Source organism: Castor canadensis, chromosome X, assembly GCF_047511655.1.
Source record: "Castor canadensis chromosome X, mCasCan1.hap1v2, whole genome shotgun sequence".
In the NCBI taxonomy this organism is placed as follows: domain Eukaryota; kingdom Metazoa; phylum Chordata; class Mammalia; order Rodentia; family Castoridae; genus Castor; species Castor canadensis.
The window spans coordinates 4,665,083-4,684,234 of record NC_133405.1 but is presented as its reverse complement, the minus strand read 5'-3'; the positions used below and the strand labels follow the sequence as shown (position 1 = coordinate 4,684,234).

General features: G+C 41.3%; 1 protein-coding gene across 6 annotated transcripts in view; it reads left to right on the top strand.

The window, feature by feature from the left end:
* Nucleotides 1–19,152, top strand: part of Mtm1 (myotubularin 1) — a 104,987-nt gene that overhangs the window by 23,619 nt on the left and 62,216 nt on the right. For 5 of the 6 annotated variants that reach the window (XM_074063395.1, XM_074063391.1, XM_074063392.1 and 2 more), the window contains 3 exons: nucleotides 1,190–1,262; nucleotides 3,222–3,316; nucleotides 16,836–16,946. In XM_074063395.1, the coding sequence (XP_073919496.1) occupies nucleotides 1,190–1,262; nucleotides 3,222–3,316; nucleotides 16,836–16,946 (279 nt within the window). Of the gene's footprint in view, nucleotides 1–1,189; nucleotides 1,263–3,221; nucleotides 3,317–16,835; nucleotides 16,947–19,152 lie in introns of those variants that run through there. The other variant, XM_074063396.1, reaches the window with a different exon arrangement.

The following is a 19,152-nucleotide window of genomic DNA, read 5'->3' as shown; positions in this document are numbered from 1 at the left end:
TTGTTTGAGTTAATACTCAAAAATCCCCTGTGAGAAAAGCATTGCTAACTTTACACATGAAATGATTGCTGTGTGATTTTGAAAACAACCAGAAAAAATGGAAAGAAACAGTGGTAAAAAATCTTTTGCCTAAACAGGTGTTAGTGATGTATCTTATACATCATAAAACTAACATCCACAGCCCACCATTGGTATCCGTGTACTAGGGTGCCTTGAATAACTTCAAAGATGCCTTTACTGGACAACTTCACTCACCTGGGAAGTTTTTTGTTTGTTTTGAGACAGGGTATCACTGTGCAGTCTAGTCTGACCTGGAACTCAGGATCCTCCTGTCTCAGCCTCCTGAGTGCTGGAATTATAGGCATGTGCCACCACATCTGTATCACTTGTGAGTTTTAGTGGTCAGTACTTTGCCTGCCTAGCAGTACAACTGAAGTGATTGGATGAGACACATGCCTAGGGAATACCTCTAAAACAGGAGACCTAGAGAAATAGTAAAGTCACTGGAGAATTTGTACAATGGTTCCTAAAGTCCTTTCTCTTGTCTAGAATAAGGAAAGGGAGGAAGTAAAACAATAAGGAAGGCTTTTAGTTAAACAAGACTCCCAATATTACAATGCCTAGCACTTGTTTTCTAGCATTATAATAAGATTCTGGCCAATTACTGTGTACTGTTGTCCAGCTAAGTCCCTCTGGAATTGAAGTTTTTATTCCTACGCTTCACAAAAGATGACCGAATATTGAAAAAGAAAGGTGTCATAGTGTGTGTATCTATAGTGTATACTTCCTATTTGCATTTTATCGTTTTCCTGAAAGATGTGTTAAAATGTCTAAAAGTATTGTTTGAAAATTAATATTATTCAAAAGTATGCCAACATTATTTAAATTCAGACCAAGAATTAGCATATGTAATATGTCACTGCCAGATTGGGTTTCTTTTCTTTTCTTTTTTTTTTTGTGGTGCTAAAGGAACCCAGAACCACACACATGCTAGGCAAGCACTCTGTCACTGGCTGAACTACCCTCCAGCCCAGACTGTCTTTTTCAGTTTGCATTTTCTCGCATGCTGAATCTCTCCCTACTTTTTTCCCTTTAAAAAAATCTCTTTCTAGTTGCTGAATTCCAGGCTGCTTTAAGACCTTGCACAAATGTAGTGCTATTGCCCCTAATTCCTCTGCTTTGTTTGCAGACATCCAGAGAGGGAGTCAATCTGGAGCTCAGTGACATTGTTCCTCGACTCCCAGGAGAAACTCTGATTACTGGTAAGGATCCCTGATGCTTGGATTGCAGAAGCAGAGAAGTGCAGCTGATCAAGTGGCTCCAGTCTGCTTATGCTGTATAAGTCAGTGAGAGACAAATAGGCTCCCTTGGTTTAGAAGTCTTAACACAAAAACTCTGCATTCCTTTCCTAATCAAAGAGTTCTTTCAGGGACTGGGATGTAGCTCAGTGGTGGAGCACTTGCCTAGCATGCGTGAGGCCCTGGGTTCAATCCTAGCACCAAAAAAGAACAGACAAAAATAAGAGTTCTTTCATGAGCTTCATGGTCACAAGGATAGTGATATTCTTGTCTGTGTACCAAAGACTGAGAAGGAGTTGGGAAGAAAAGCATGGCTTATCTCTTGAAAGTCTCCTACTGGCCTATACATTCTCATGGCTTAAGCTTATAAGAACAAACTGATATTAAAGTTTCCAGTCTGTGGTGTATACATCAAAATGATGAAGGCTTAAGTATTCTTCAAGATAATAGGAGACCACATTGGTTGAAAATACCTTTCATTTGCCAGAAAACAGAAGTTAGTAATGTTGAGGCAACATTTTGATGTGTTATTTTTTCTGATAAGTTCATATCAAGATGAAGATGGATACTTTGGAAGGGCCGTATCATTCTGGCTTAGAATACAGAGGCACCTGGCAGCTTGCTGAGTCAAGTGCTAATGTTGTAGGCATTCAAATTTCATGTTAGGGTCAACACCCTCCTCTCACATGTCAATGTATTTGCAGCCACTAGGTTACCATTGTTTTGGGAACTTTTCAGTTTATTGACTTAAGATCCAGCTTTTTAGCTTAAATGGCTAAATCATGGTGCTAACTTGATGAAGGTCCTACGCAAAGTACCTTTGTGAATTACTTAGCCATGCACCATAAAAAACCATGAAAAATTATTGTGTCCACACACTTGGACATATAAATCTAGTCTTGAAACAAACCAGTGGGATGTGTCCATCTCAGTTTCTGGATAAGAGCAAAGATGTTTTTCTTTTGGTGGTCTTCATATGTGGTATCTTGGTACTGTATGTCAGTGCCCAAACCTTAACTGAGGTAGTAACTAATGGAACTGGCATAAAATATCCTGACTGGATATTTTTTATTTAGCACCTGAGGCAAAAGGGATTGTAAAATCATTTAAAAAAATTAAAAACCATTAACACATTCAAGGACACCCTTGAAAGATATATTCTATTATAATTGACTTCCGATTGAATTTCTCTGGCTGTTTGATTAAACCAAAGATGTATTCTTCTTTGGCCCTCTGTTTTAGATCACTTAAATGTTTGAACTGAACCTAGCTGAACTCTTCTCTGGACTATTAAAAGAGAAAGAATAGTCTATAGGCACATTTCTACTGTTAACATTCACTTATTAAAAGCATCATGTTAGCTGGACCATGGTGGCTCACACCTGTGTATTCCCAGCACTCAGGAGGCTGAGGCAGGAAGATCATGAGTTCAAGGCCAACCTGGGCTACATTGCAAGATCCTTTCTCAAAAAAAATTATTTGTGTGGTTCTGGAGGTTGGCAAACTTCAATGCCCAATCTAGTGTTTAGTTCATGATACTGTCCTACATGAATTGCTATCCACTGATTGAAACAGCTCAAATAGTTACTTTTACAACCATATGGGGATAGCAGCAGCAGTACCCTCCTTTACTTCTGTTCTCCAGCTCTTGTCACCTTGTCCCAGGAGGTGACAGCATTGTGGGCAAATTCAGGGAAGCACCATTAATGAATGCCTGGAGGTGACATGGCCTGTATATTTCCCCACTGCCCAGACGCAACCTCGCATGGTAATGTGAAAACATTACCAGTGCTTGCTTTCAAAATTTTCAGTAATTTTATTGTAGTTATTCTTAGCCAAATAGTTTATATTAAATTAGTACCATTTGTTGTGTATCTTGGTATATGTTTCCATTATTTTAGGGTACTTTTTTTATCTTACTAGACAAAGAAGTTATTTACATATGTCCTTTCAATGGCCCCATTAAGGGAAGAGTTTACATCACAAATTATCGTCTTTATTTAAGAAGTTTGGAAATGGTAAGTAGAATATAAGACCATAAAGATGACCCTAACTGTTAAAGATAATGCTAAACTGTTTCTCTTCTACCTTGCAAGATTGACTGGAGCAGATTAACATGGGGATATATTTGCTTCTCAATTCTTAATTTTTTGCTTATTCAAAACTCATTTAACACTAACACCTGTTTTTGTAGGGAATGTAATAAATTTTCAAAATATATTTTATCTCTTATAATAGTAAGGTTGTGGTTGGTAGTTGTAACCATTTGTTAATTCGAAGTTACTTTGGTGTAGAACAAAGGTTCTTAGCCAGAATCACAGATAAGAACCACTTGTAGAGCTTGACATAAAATACAGATGCTCCAGATTCACTTCATCAGAATGTTCAGGCCTATGGCCCAGGCTTAGTTGCATTTTCTAAAATATCACATAGGAGAGTGCTGATGTGAATCTCTGGTTAAGGCCCACCACTCTAGAACTTTCCAGGTGTCCAGTTACAAAGCACTGGTAGCAGTAGGAGTAGGATGACTATGGTATGGTTTATTGCCACTCTTATCTTTCCAACCTATGGCCATGAAATGTTTGTCACCACATTTCAAGGAATGTTCTATTGGTGGAAGAATGACATAGGGCAGCGATGTACCAGAAAGCAAGACAAAAATGAGTAGCTGCTGTGGCTGTCACAAAACAGCTTATGGTAGATGGGGTGGGTTGTCATTTCTCACATCAACCTTAAGATATGTTCCTGTGGGTGGTAAGGGAGGGGGTGGGGGCAGGGGGGAGAAATGAACCAAGCCTTGTATGCACATATGAATAATAAAAAAAAAATTTAATAGAAAAAAAAAAGATACGTTCCTGTGGGATGGACTAAAGGGGAATAGGCCCAGGGTACATGGAAGAGTAGCCCATCCATAGATTATACACAGGAGATGTTGAGACTATTGGGGAGCTCTAGCCATCGTTTTCTTGCTTTTAGCCAACCATTTCTTTAGGATTTTTCTAATCTAGATTAGTTTGTGTCTTTTGATATTTTTCTGAATTCTGAAGAACGTTATTTATTATTCCCATATCTTAGCTTTGGAAGCCCACTTATAGCTTCTACACTGCTTGTATCTCCTGTAGCAGAGTGCTTACAGGGATGGGTATATGGATCAGGCCACAGGGACCTGAGATTGGGCGTTTTATTTATGTGAATCAGTTCAGTCTTCTAAGACTAGATATGAGAGAATGCTTTAGTTTTCCAGAGTGGAAAAGATTCTAGAAATTAACAACAGTGACCTGGATGTCATCCCTTGGCAACAACTGGTAAATATTCTACAATTGATAAATTTAAACCAATGGTTTAAGTACCTGGAAATGAAAGAAACCATTAAGAGTGTTATTGACATCTTTTTATAGAATCAAGGCATACAACAGTCCCTGATAAAGACCCGTGGGCTGAATGGTAGTGGTACACTTAGGTGGAGTTAGAGTCTGTGTATTAAAGGCTTAATGCCAGCCCAGAAGGGTGATTACTAGCATGTTACCATGCAAGGCCCTGCCTGTCCAATGTTCACAATACAATGCATGCTCAATCTGTGAGAAGCAGCAGGCTAGCCAATGCACTAGATAATGGAGTTGGGGTTTGGAATGATCTTAGTTGCCTAGGATATTGGGGCAAAATTAATCATACAAAATTTAGCATAGGTAACATTTGCTTAGTAAAAATCACTTGAATCATTAAAGGGTGGCGGGGTCTGTCTTAATTGGGATCCAAGCTTTATTGAATATCCAGGTAATTGGATATACTTGACTAAGAAATTAATGTGCCTATAGAATGAATTAACAGAAAGATAATACAATGGCTGGACAGAATGAGACAGCAGGCCTTTCTGAAGTGATGACTTCAGACCCAAGTGCCACGTTTTAAGGAGGGCATTGACAGACTAGAGATAGTTCAAAGAACCAGACTAATGAATGTACTGACATATGAGCAATCAATGAAATAAATGTTGATCTTAAAGGGGCATATGTTAGAGATATCTTTGAATATTTGATGTGCCCTTTTCTGGAGTAGGGATTAAATTTTTTTTGCATAGCTCCCAAGGGTCAATTGGGATAGGTTGAGAGATTTTATGTTAATATATAAGAATCATCAAAAATTAGAATTAAAACAATGTCATAGTCCCTTTCACCTTGGAGCCTCTTGGCTTGTTGACTAGCTACCTGTGCCTGGTTCAATTTTTTGCTGTTGCTGTGGTGATGTGATTTTTTTTTGTGGAACTGGGATTTGAACTCACAGCTTCACACTTGATAGGCAGGTGCTCTACCACTTGAGCCACACCTCCACCCCTACAGTATGATTTCAACTACATAAAACTATATAATTATCTCTAGAAAAGAGGCCAGAAGGAACTATACCAAAAGTTTCAGTACTTGGGATATCCAGAGCAGAATTATGCATGCTTTGTCTTCCTCTTTCCACTTGGCAGTGTTTTTCAGAATACCTTGATTGAGCATGTATTACTTTTATAACTGGGAAGTTACTTGCCAAGTTTTATTTTGTTTTCCAGTGGCACCCTACAGGATAGGGATTAGTGTTGAATGTATGAATGAAATACCCCTCTGCCAGTGACTACTAACTTCTTTCTTCTTCCACTAAGTTTTACATAAACATTTTAATCAGTTGACCAGAACATTTAGTGCCAAGTACAAAGGCAAGCAGCTGATAGCCAAAAATATCCCATAAGGAATAGTATTTAAATGATTATCCAAGTTCTAAACAAGAACATTCATTGTGGATTCTGCTGCAAAATGTGAGAACTTTTTTGTGTGTTTGACAAAGAGCTGTCATCTCACTGGCATTTTGAAATGGACACCTGTTTGTTTCAGGTATGTAATCACTGCAGTGGGGGGTGATGAGTCCAGATGTATGTGGTCTGATTATTGGAGTCAGCTCTCCCATTTTGTAAGGTGTAAATGTCAAGAATCAATAGTTACATCCTTAGATTGCCACAGTGGCTGCCTTCAATCTAGCTTTTTTTGCATGGTCCTTCCCCATGGTCTACCTTGCATACTGTCTCCAAGGAGATTTTCCCTAAAGACAGATTGACCAGATCGCTTCTCAGTCCCTAAACTACCATTGGCTCCCTGTTGCCTACAGAATAAAGTCATTCTTCTTTATATGCACAAAATCCTTCTGACTTCTGTAGCCTTCACTCACGTTCCTCCTCCCCAAACATCCTGCTTTCAAACTCTGCAAACCTGTTCCTTTCCCTGTCATGTACATACTATTCTCACTGAACCTGGACACCCCTTTCAAAAGCCGTTCTTGTCCTTCAGAACCCACCTCAAAAGTTATGTCTTCTCTAGAACCTTCTCCAGCCTCCCGTGAAGGAACTACTCACTCTTTGTATCCCTGCAGCCTTTTCTTCATGCTTGTTTGCTAATGCTTACTACTGCGAAACCTTCCATAGCCACCCAGCTACACTTGCAGTACCCTTTTTCTGTGTTCAGTTTTTCTCCTGAGTAGTTGCTACTATTTTCTGCTTTATTCTTCTCTAGTTCATCTTGGTTGTTGTCTGTCTGTTCACTGGTGTTCTCTGAGCTCTTAGGATAGAGGCTGGTGCATTGAAGGTGCTGGATCAATAGTGACGAATGATTAAATTCTTTCTTTTTTGCCTGCTGCTGTGTCTGTGGCCTTAACAAGTGCTGAGTGCTTTTTATCCCTGCCCCACCTAGCTATTGAGGCATCGAGAGATAGCAGGTGCTCAGTGATGGACCTCAGAGGGATCAGGCTCCTGTGTTCTTAGAGCTCCTAAGAGGGTAAAGGCTACAGTGGGTTGCCCAGCAAGGACCCTACTAAATCATGGCATCTCAAATACCAGCATTGCCTATGGAGTTCAGAAATCCCGTAGTCACCTTGTGACCTTGAGAATGCCAAGGAGCCTGGCTTTGGGTTAATATTGTGAGCACAGCAGGGGACACTGTAGGCATATGATCCCCTTTATTGTGGTGGACTAGTGTGAAGAAGACCACACTCCTTCCAGAGTCCCATGCACCTGAACCCCTGGCTCGTTCACACCTTCATGTCTTCTATCCAGAAGCATTCACTGATCACCATGTGGGATGCAACACCGGGCATAATCACATATCCCTCATGGGATATGGAAATGAGTAATTGTGGTGAAATATGATACAGGTCATGGTGGCACACCAAGTATTGCAAGGTTACGAGGGTGAGGATGATTACCCCAGTGTGGCAAGCTGTAGAGTATTTGATAGAAGAGGTAATATTTGAACTGAGTCATGAAGAATGGCAACAATCTGACAGGAGGGAGGGAAGAATATCCGCACCACTCTTTCCATACTGTGCTGTGGAGCTGGTTTTGTGGTATGTGGAAGCTGGACCATCGAGAGTAAAGGGAGTGGTAGGGACAGGAGGAGATGAGCCTGGAAGAAGAGGTGGCCTTAGGCACATAAGTCACAGTTCATTAGTCTGTGTGTTGCATGGAGAATGATAAACCAAGCTTGCATTTCAGAAAGAGAATGCTGGTCACAATAGGGATGATAGATTAGGGGAAGTAGGAAGACATACTAGGAGGTGATTTTAGTTTTCTAGGTAAGTGAGAAGGACCTGGTGCCATTGTGGTAGAGATGGGAAAGAGGAAACAGCCACAGGAAACTCTGGAGGGGTTGAGTGGCCAATGGAGGTGGTAGTTGGAGAGTCCAGATAAAATTGGCTTCCACGATATTTCACATGAGTGATTAGAGCTGCTCCCATTCATCAAGATAGACATTCTAGGAGGAGTATGTTGTAAGCCCAGTGGGGACAGCAATGTGAAGAAGTGGACTTAGAACTGTACAGATACTGGATGAAAATGTCTCCAATACAGTTGGAAATGGGGCTCTGAAGCTTCTGAAAGTGAATAGATTGGAAGTAGTAAAAACCACCTAACTCTAACCACCACTCACTCTTCTTCAGGAAGAGTGTGTAGCATAAAAAGAAACACAGCTGAGTTGAGAAGCCTGAGCAACAGGAACCTTTTTCTGTGGTGCTGAGAGAAAGAGCCCATGGAGAAAACTGCAGCAGCCAAAGAGGTGTGGAACAGCTCCTGAGAGCAGGCCATGGTAGAAGTCAGGAGGAAAGAATCTTTAGAAGAAAGGGAGTGGCTTATGGTGGAACATGGGGTGGGGGCAGTAAGTAAAAAGTGAGAAGAGGCCGGGGAGGGCCCTGAAGAGGACATTCATTGTCTTGGCAGATATCTCAAGCAGATGTGCAGCCCTGATGAAAAAAGATTCTGTGACCAGCTAGTCCAATTGCTCTGTCTCTTGCTCCTTCCACCTTGTACTTGCTCCAGAGGCCCTGCAGCTCCCAGGCCTCATTCTTTTCCATCTTCCACATGGCTTCATCTACTCCCTGTGTCAGTTACTTCTCTGCAGATAACATCCTAAGTTGATGAAGCTCTTTAGGGTTTACTAACCCCTTTTCCATATTTTTTCATCCAAGCCTGGTGGGCAGGCAAAGGCAGATAATACCCATACCCATTCCCTGGTCTTCCCCCTCCCTTGGCATTGACCTTGCTTTTATGCCTCAGTTTTCTACTTCTTAACTGCCTGCTAGAAATCCCTTGACTTTCCACCCGGCATCCCAGACTCATGACCAAGCTGAAATTATTCAACTCTTTTTATCTGGTATTCATGTTTTTCTTAATAGTGACAATTTTCATCCTGCCACCTTGGAGTCCCTTCTGTCTCCTGGTTCTGTGTTCTCTGCAGTCTTCTTCCTAGTTGCTACATCCTTCTAGTCCTTTTACTACCTCACCCGCATGGCAGGCCTTCTCACCAGTTTTGGTCCTAGCCATTATAGCCGTCAGGTAGGCCTCCCTACCTTCAGCCTCTCCCCATTGCATTGTTTCCAGCTCTCTAAGACACACCTGTAGTCTTACCAGTGCCCTGCTTGGGGACTCTTGGTGTTTTTTCAGGTGCCCCATCCAGGTGAGCAGGGTCCTCTGCAACAGAGCTCATGACTGGTCTTCCCTGATACCCCTCTCACTCCCCTCCTGTGTATCTGCTCCACATTCTGGCTCCCACAAAATGCCCTCACTTTCCCCTTAACCAACCCTGTGCCTTCTCAACTCAGGGCTGTTCTTCAGGCCATTTTCTCCACCTAATATGCATGTTCATCCCACCTCATCCTACTGTTGACCTACTGCAAACATTATTTTGAAATATTTACGATAAAACATTCATAAAGATCTGCCACCAGCTGAAGAAATCTTGTCTCCTCTTCCCCCTTTACACCAGGGATTAGTGCCATCTGCAAGTTGGCATTTATCACCACTGGTCATTCCCCACGTCCCATTTGAACGTAGAATGGAATATAGGAGATGCATGAGAAAATGAAGAGATGGGCTTTTGCGTCTTCCAAATGAGCAGGTTATTACCTTGCGCAGTGGAATTTGGGTCTAGATTTAATCTGCTGACAGTACGAGAAACATGTTGGCTAGACAGTTTTTATGGTTGGATGGTAAGTCAGAAATAGCATCTTTTCCTCAGTTAAAGTCAATGAGAACTGTGTGATTTGGCTTTTCTCTAAAAGATGGTAATATCATGATTCATTTTTTTAATAGAGGGCTTTGCTATGTAGCCCAGGCTGGCCTTGAACTTTCCATTCTCCTGCCTCCACCTTCCTAGTGCTGGGATTGTAGGTGTGTTCCATGACACCCAGCAAGTGATTCGGTTCTTTAGGCAGAGTGTTACCCAAACATTCTTGAATCCTGTTGAATTCTATGGTTCTTTTGTGGACACTCCCTAAAAGCAGAGCACACATTAGCTTTTATTCACTAAGGGTCCTTCTCTGAAGGACTAGGTCAATATAATCTTCACTTTCCGGTTGGGTTCTCAGTGCAGAGATAGCACTTGGAGGATTGAGATGGTCAGACAATCCACATGTCCATCAGACTGTCTCTCAAATACCTCAATGCAAAATGATCTTCAGACCACCTAATGATGTCTGGTTTTGCCTGTCCTTTCTTCCTTCCCTCCCTCCCATCTGAGAGGCAGGAACTAGAGGTTGTCTTTTCCAAAGCCACTGCTTCTCCTCAAACCTTTTTGCTTTCTCCTTTTACTCCTCCAGAGTCTTAATGCCCTGTCCTTTATTTTTACATTTTCATTTTTCATCACATTTGCACCCCTCTGCCACTCTACAGATCCACTCAAGTCCCTTTATGTTAAAACACCTTGCATCCCTGCTACCCTACTATCATCTTCTTTCTTCCCCTTCTTTGCTAAACTTCCTTAAAAACTAGGGCTCACACGCTGCTTCCACTTCTGGACTATTGACTACTTAGCTTCTCACAGTGTGGCTTTTGTTTCCTGTTGAATTTTTTTCACTGCTCAATTTGAAAGGCCTTGGTCGAATTCTCCACTTTTTGCCTTTTCTGCAGCAGTCAGTACTATTCGCTCCTTCCGCATTCTTTTCTCCATGCATTCTTGATTCTTGGCTTTTCTCTTCTCCCACTTCTGCCTGTTGCCTTCCATGTAGTTTGCTTTTATTTTCCTAGTTTCTACATCTGTATTTAGGAAGAACTCTCCAGAGTTCTTTCTTCCTGTGTCTCCCTTTCTCCCCCCTCCCCTTCTTTTCTCCTCTCTCTTCCCTCTTTTGGGTGATACTGGGATTTGAACTCACAGCCTTGCACTTGCTAGGCTTGGGCCAGGCCCCCAGTCCTTTTTTGCTTTACTATTTTTTAGATATGGTCTCACAGTTATTGAGCAGAGCTGTCTTTGGACTATGGCTGGAATTACAGAATTACAGGGATGGTCTACCATGCCCAGCTTGGTTTTTTTGGCGTTACTGGCGTTTGAACTCAGGGCTTCATGCTTGCTAGGCAGGTGCTCTACCATATGAGTCACATCTCCAGTCCAACTTGTTTGTTGAGATGGGATCTCTCTAATTTTTCCCTTGGGCTGGCCTCAAACCTCGATTCTTCTAATCTCCACCTCCTGAGTAGCCAGGATTACAGGCATGAGCCACCAGGCCTGACCTGTCCTCACTCTCTTCATCATTTGCCAGTTTCCTTCCAATTCTATGGCCCTACTCCCAGTCTCTCATTCTTTACTCATGGAATATGAGAACCTGCTGCAAGTTGAGCACTTGTGCCACTTGCTAGGATACGCTGGGGAGTACAGCAGACAGTTTCTCCCTTGTGGAGCTTACAGTTCTAATAGGATGCATAGGCACTATTCACATAGCCACAGCAGTACTTGTAACAAGCTCTGTCCTGTACTCCTGTGCTGCTCCCAGTGTCACAGGGGAGCAGTACAGGGGTTCAAGGAGTCTGGGAAATTGCCCAGAGAAAATGATACTTGACTTGTGGTCTCAAGTCACCTAGATGCAAGGCAGGGGCTGGGGAGGCCAGAGGAGCAGAGAGAGCATGTACGAGGACATGAAACCACAGGGACCAGTGAAATATGACAGTGTGGCTGGGTGGGGGGATGAGACAGGAGAGGTAGGTGGTGGCCCGGTAACCTAGGCCTCACCAGCCCCTATAAAGGATCTGGGGTTTTGTTATTTCTTTTTCTTTTAACTAACTTAAATTACAAATAAGATTGCACATATTTATCATGCACAACATGTTTTGAAATATGTGTACACTGTGGAACAGCTCAGCAAGCTAATAAACATATATATATAAGGTCATACACTTACCATTTTTTTGTGGTGAGAAAACTTAAAGTCTATTCTCTCAGCAGTTTTTCAAGAATACAATATATTCTGTAGTCACCAGGCCTGAGTCTTACTGAAATTTTCTATCAGTTGACCAGTAGCTTCTTGTCTCATGCTCCAAGTTTAGGCTTTTTAGAGTTCAATTACAAGAAGCTTTTGAAGGGGTAACAAAGGAACCATAGCTTTAGATGTGCTTCCCCAGGCTGCCACCCTCTTGACTGCTGTGGCAGAGCTGATTATCAGGGGAGCAATAGTGGATTGATGCAAAGGGACCACTGTGGTGGCCATCGTAGTGGTACAGAGAAGTTGCTGGGGGAGTTGCGAAGAGGTTGACAGATGGAGATTGATTTAAGAGATAGACATGGAAGGATAGATTAAGGGTAGCATTGCAGGGGACATCAAAGATGACACCTATGTTTGTAGCTTTTGAAGCCAGGGGGATGGAGTGCCAGCCACTGAGATAGGAAACCCAGGAGGAAGACGTCATCTGGAGAGAGAGAAGGCATGCATTTTGCTCCAGGCATTTTTGGGTGTGAGTGGTCCTTGGGATCTCTTCCCATTCGGTATTTCTAGCTGCCTCCCAGATATCTTTATTTGGTTCATTTATCATAACCTCACACCCCACGTGTCTGCCAAACCCCCTCCTGTGTTCTGCTCATCTTTTAGTGGGACCACTGTCATCTATCCTGGACATGTGGACTTAAATCTGTGTCATCTTTGATTCTTCTGCAGCTGATCTTCTCTGCTTCCTCCCTCAGTTCCCCTCCACTCTCAGATCCTTATAGCCTCTCAAGCATTAGCCTCTATCATGTCCAGGAGTGGGTGTAGCCCTCTCCTTGGTAGTCCAGAATGCTCAGTGCTGCCACTGAATCTGCACAAAGCACCATTTGATTGTGGCATTCCTCTTCTCACTCACCATGAGCCTAGCCCTGCCCTACTCCCCAGGGAATTCTGGGTACTTGCTCTTGAATCTGCACTACTTGTGTTTTTACAAAACCCACATGCTCAGCTGATGTGACTGTTACCTGTGTTTGCAAGGCTCACCTCCACCCTTTGTTATTCCAACCTTTAAGGAGTGCCTTGAATGTGCTCATCACCACAGAACCTTCATGGGATCCAAACAATGAGGTACAGCCTTGCCCTTCTCTGACCTCCCATTCCACTTTGTGTGGACTCTTATAACTCTTGGCACTTGCCAGCTGGTATTGTGCTACTCGGGTCCGTGTGTCTTATCTCCTAGTACAATTCCTGATACTTAGTATATGTTGGGGGGGCGGGAATGAATGCATTGTTTGTGCTTGTTTATCAAACTCCTTTCACAACTATTTTAGATACTTAGAGGTACAAAGGCTCAGAATTTTGAGTTACAATTGACTTTAAGACTCTTTCAATATTTAATGATACTCAGATAGTGATGACTCAGGTTTCCAGAGAGTTGAACTAATTTTCCTATTCCTGGATCTTCCTGTTTGGCCTGCTGAGTTATCACATCTAGAGCATGTCATTCAGGAAGAACATGGCAGGTAGCCTCGTTAGACTGTGGGTGCTTTTGGTCAGGAGCTGCCTAGTTCCCCTCACTGCCCATTTTCTACACTGTGTTCGGCCAGGGTGGTCTGTGTTTCCTCTGTACAGAACAAATAAGCAACAAGATCTCCTCACACTTTTAATTGTCTTCCTTTAAAAAAATTTGCTTCCATGTTCATATTAGAGTACTAGACTTTTATATGGCATCTAGTCTATGTATTTTATGTGTAAACTTGACACAGACACATGTAAATCTCAATATAATCTAAGCATAATAATGTATACCTGACAGTATGTTTGTAATAATTAAACTGAGTTTAGTCATGCAGTGAAACGTCTCACCCCATAGCAATAGCAAAAAATGCCTCCTTATAGGTGCAAATAGAAAGATCTGTCAAATGCTTGGTAGAGCATACTGATACACGGTATTTGCAGAGCACAATTATATCTTTCTTATGCAAAGATGTTATTTTATTAGCATATGTACCAGGAGTACATTGTGACATTTCCAAAAATGCTTACAATGTATCTTAGATTCACCCTCTCCTAAGATGTTCTTTGACATCATGATGATGATAACAACAACTTTCATTGTTTTCTGGGTACCACTGACAAGCACTATGCTAGGTACTTTAAATCCATTATCCCTAATCATCCCTACTTTGCAAGTAAATATGGCTAAGAGATAGCAGTTACTTGCCAAAGTCATTCAGCTAATAAATGTCAAAACTTGGATTTGAACCAATTTTTTCCCATCTTAAGAGTTTTTGCCTTTTTTCTCTTCATGATAACTGTACATAAGCTTTTAGACTTTTTATTTTGAAATCATTACAAACCTAATAAGAACTTGCAAAAATTGTAGAGAGATGTCTTTTGTACCCATACACCATCTCCCATCTCCCATAGCTGTATTGTTTTATCAAAGCCAGAAAGTTGTTGGGAACATTATGGTTAACCAGTACTTGGATTTTACCAGGTTTCTTTTTTAAATGTATTCACTTTTTATGTGTTTTTGTGCACAGTTCTGTGGCATTTGATCCATGTAACCACTGTTAGCAGTGAAGATATGGAACTGTGATATCACCACAAAAGAACTTCATACTCACACCCTCCTCCCCTCATAACCACTTTTCTGTGCACCATTTCTATGATTTTGTCATTTCAGGAATGTTTCATAGCCTGGCATGGTGGTACATATCTGTAATGTCAATACTTGGAAGGCCGAGGCAGGAGGATTGCAAGTTTACAGCCAGCCTGGGCTATGTAGTGAGACCCTGTCTCCAAAAACCATGCAAACAACCCAACAACCAAACAAACACAAACAAACCAAAGAATGTTGCATAGGTGGAATCACACTGCATGTGGCCCTTTGAGGTTGGCTTTATTTACTCAGCAGTGCCCCTGAAGCTCTTCTGGGGAGCATGCATCCTTAGTCTGTTCATTTTGGCTGCTGAGTCCGTGCTATGGATGCGCCACAGCCTTACAATGTTTGAACTTCTAGATAGCCCAGAGCTACATTTATACTTCATGAAGAGACGCTTACTTTCTTTATTGTCTTTTAAGGAGAAGGGTTTAAAAGAAAAATCACTATCATTGTATTCCCCCCAAATGGCATTTTCAAACAGCAAAAATTTAACCACCTTGTAACAATTTTTATTCTTTATTGTCAAACTCATCTAACAACATTAAAGAACATTTTGGATTAAAAATTTTACAGTCATTCTTATTTTGATCCATATGAATATTTATTTTATCGTAGTCACAGTATATTTTGCATGCTGCCTTTTTCCACTTAAACTTATTTTCCCAGGTACTCCAATTGTTTTAATAGCTTCATAACTGTTCCATTGAGTGACTAATATTCTCTACCCTGATAACCACCCCTGACCCCATGGAGCATCTTTCTGCGCATAGTTTTGTCCTGTTGTTGAGTGGTAGCTGTAAGTTCTTAGGAGTGAAATGAATTGGTTCAAAGAGTAGGACTATTTTTATGGCTCTTTAGTGTGTGTTCCCAAGCCTTGGCTTGAATCTGAACCCTGCCCCATATTTACTAAGCAAGTTACTGATGCTTTTTAAAACCTGAGTTGCTAGCTAGCATTTGTTGCCCTTAACGCAGAGAAACTAAAGCAGATACCTTAAAAGCAACTGAGGCCAATAGGAAAAGGGGAACAGGACCTAGAGAAAAGGTTAGATCAAAAAGAATTAACCTAGAAGGTAACACCCATGCACAGGAAATCAATGTGAGTCAATGCCCTGTATAGCTATCCTTATCTCAACCAGCAAAGACCCTTGTTCCTTCCTATTATTGCTTATACTCTCTCTACAACAAAATTAGAAATAAGGGCAAAATAGTTTCTGCTGGGTATTGGGGGGAGGGAAGAGGGAGGGGGTAGAGTGGGTGGTAAGGGAGGGGGTGGGGGCAGGGGGGAGAAATGAACCAAGCCTTGTATGCACATATGAATAATAAAAGAAAAAGGAAAAAAAATAAAACCTGAGTTGCCACATGAGGAAACAGAAGTACTTTACCTTTGTCCTGGAATGGTTATATCTGGTTACAGTGTTTGTGATGTTACTTCCCTAACATGATTCTATCATGCCAGCAGTCTCACGGATCGCTTGCACCCACGACCTGCAAACACTGGAAAAGCTTTAGCTGTGCATTCAAGCTCTTCTGCTTTGGAAAGTACACTTATAGTTGAGACAAATATTACTTCCAGGTGCTTGAGTTCTAGTGGGGAAATACACACGTGTAAATTCATGGTAACAAGATAGAAAAAAGCAAGTGGTGTAACAGAATCTGACTCAAGTGCTGTGGAACTTCAGAGGAGGAAGTAGTTAATTTTACTTGATCTAATTGGGAAGCAAAGCTTCATTAGAGGTACTGCTTGCTGAGCCCCGGGTACAGCCATGGAGGAGAATTTTGGTAGTTAGGAAAGAGCTCATTCTAGGCAAAAGCAGTACCTTGAGCAAAGCACATGACCTGATTGTAGACAAAGTGTTTGAAAAATGGGGAACAGCTCACTTAGCTGGAGGGGAGAATGTTGTGTAGACAAGCTACAGAAACAGGCTGTGAGTGATTTAACAGGGTTCTGAAATGATGTACCCTAGGAGTTTAGTCTCCTAGGCAATGCACAGTGGCAAATGTTTGGGGATGCATTTTACTTTTCCTATATGATCTAGATCACATTTTTCATCATAAAGTGGTAAAAAAAAAACCTTGAAAGCTTATGGTTATTTTTTACATGCTTTTGATGTTTTCATTATGCTGACAGAAATACTGACTTTTTTATTTTTTGTCCATTGCAGGATTCTGCTCTAATACTTGATGTTCCTCTGGGTGTGATCTCAAGAATTGAAAAAATGGGAGGAGCGACAAGTAGAGGAGAAAATTCCTATGGTCTAGATATTACTTGTAAAGTAAGAGATTCAATACTTTCTTACACAAAGAAAAAGGCACAGTGTTGAAAGTTACCGTGGGCTCAAAACACCAAAACATCTTATTCATCTAAGGCCCTAGAAATGGTTCTTTCCTTGAGATCTGGGATTTCCAAAAGTGCCTGGGGAGAGAACTCCCATACAAGGGACCCGCTGTGGTCACCAAACATGAGGACTCAAGGAACTGGTCAGTTTATTAGCTTGACTGAGTAGAAAGAAAACTTTATAGATAAAATTTCTTAAGTCGTTTTAACTTTCACTCCAGTCTTCCCTGGGTGACCCTTCATGTCATGTGTCACTAGATAGGTACCTTTATATGATGAAAGGAAGGAGCAATAGATGAGATTTTGCCCTCTGTGAACAGGATGTGTCTTTACCTGTGATGCCTTTATACCTTTGGGTTAGTTTTCATAAGTAGTGGTCTAATATTTTGTTGTGAGATGATGCTGGGAGTAATTTAATGATAATAAAATTTAGCCAGTTGTTAGGGTAACCATTTGTTGAACATCTCTGACCATTCATATACATGCTAGGTGCTTTGCACTCAGTCCTCAGCACAACCCTGATAGATGAACATATTGTAGATGGGGAGCCTGAGGCTCAGAAGAGTTAGGGAGCTTTGCTATGAGGACCCAAAAAGTGGCAAAGCCAGACTCCAAATACAGTAAAGTAACCATTTTGTAAACAGTAGGATAAGCCTTCGCACAAGGAAGCCTGCTTTCCAGGTACAGGGCATCAGAAGACTACTGTCTGTACCATAATGCCCAAGTCTAGAAAGAGCTAGAAGGAGTTTGGAGGTCATCTGTTCCAGTAGTATCATCTGGGAAATTTCTCACCAAGTAGATCTTTGAGTTCTACCTTTGCTATACTAGGTAATCGCTGAAGCCTAGGACCCAGAAGGTTGGGATGCTTTCAAGTGTTTCAGGTGACTCAGAACCATCAAACTAGTGCAGGGGTCAGTAGGAAGCTTTTTCTGTGAAGGGCCAGATAGCAAATATTTTAGGCTTTGTGGTCCATGTAGGATTTCTGTTGCATATTCTTTGTGATTTGGGTTCTCAACCCTTTTAAAATGTAAAATAACATTCTTGGTTTGAGGACCTTACGAAAGAAGTGACCTGGGCTAAAGTTTGCTGACCCCTGGCCAGTCCAAGTACTTTATTCATAGAGAGAAAAACGAGGCCTTCACCAAACCACAGACTTGCCTAGGGCTGCTGAGGAACTAATGGAAGAGCCCTAATTAAAACCCAAGTCTTTATCTTGTGTCATGCACTGTGATTTCTAAAAGCCACCATCCTCTAAGTGTGTTTGGAATCTATCTTCAAAACATTTTTTAATCCAGTTTATGAAAGACCAAATAAAGTACACTTACTGGAAACCAAAGGATTATGTCATTATTAAACTTGAATTGAAATTCTCCACTACTGCCCACCTCAGCTTTAAAAAGAAACAAAACAAAAACCCAAGCTACCTTTATGTCTTATGTATTATCCCAGCTCTGTCTACCCTTTGGAGTCTAGAATAATGCAGATTTTATTTGAAGGAAGGTTTTTGCATTTTGCACACAAGGATTCATGGGAGTGGAGGATTGTATTAAAGCACTTGGAATGCAGTTGATATTTTGATGATCTTAAAGTGACTTTCATTATAATAAACTTTAAAAAAATCCTGTTTGCTACTTTATCAGTAGGAAAATTTGAATTTAAATATGAATCCTCCAAATTAATAGACAAATACACTTTCACCCCTTAACTTTATTATAAGAACAAAAGGCTTAGAAATAACTCACCAGGCATATTTCTCAAGTGTTGCATATTATATACTTCTTAGAATTATTCTGTGCCCAAATGTGATGCCTAGAACATTGTTGTAGCACAACCTTTGAACAAAATTACCTCCCCAGAAACGCTGATGTCACAAGAATCATACTTTATTTTCTCAGTAACAGATGTGGTGTTGAAATAAGAGGAGTCTAACATGGTAGGATAAAGACTCACTCTCTGGGGCTGGGGCATGGCTCAAATGGTAAGAGTGCCTGCTTAACAAGCACAAGGCCTTAAGTTCAAACCCCTCTACTGCCAAAAAACCTCCTTGCTATCCTGTTTCTCATAGGTCAGCTTGCACCTGCAGTAGATAGTCATTTCTCTCTCCAAACAAGTGCATTTCTCTCTCCAAACAATTAGGAACAACC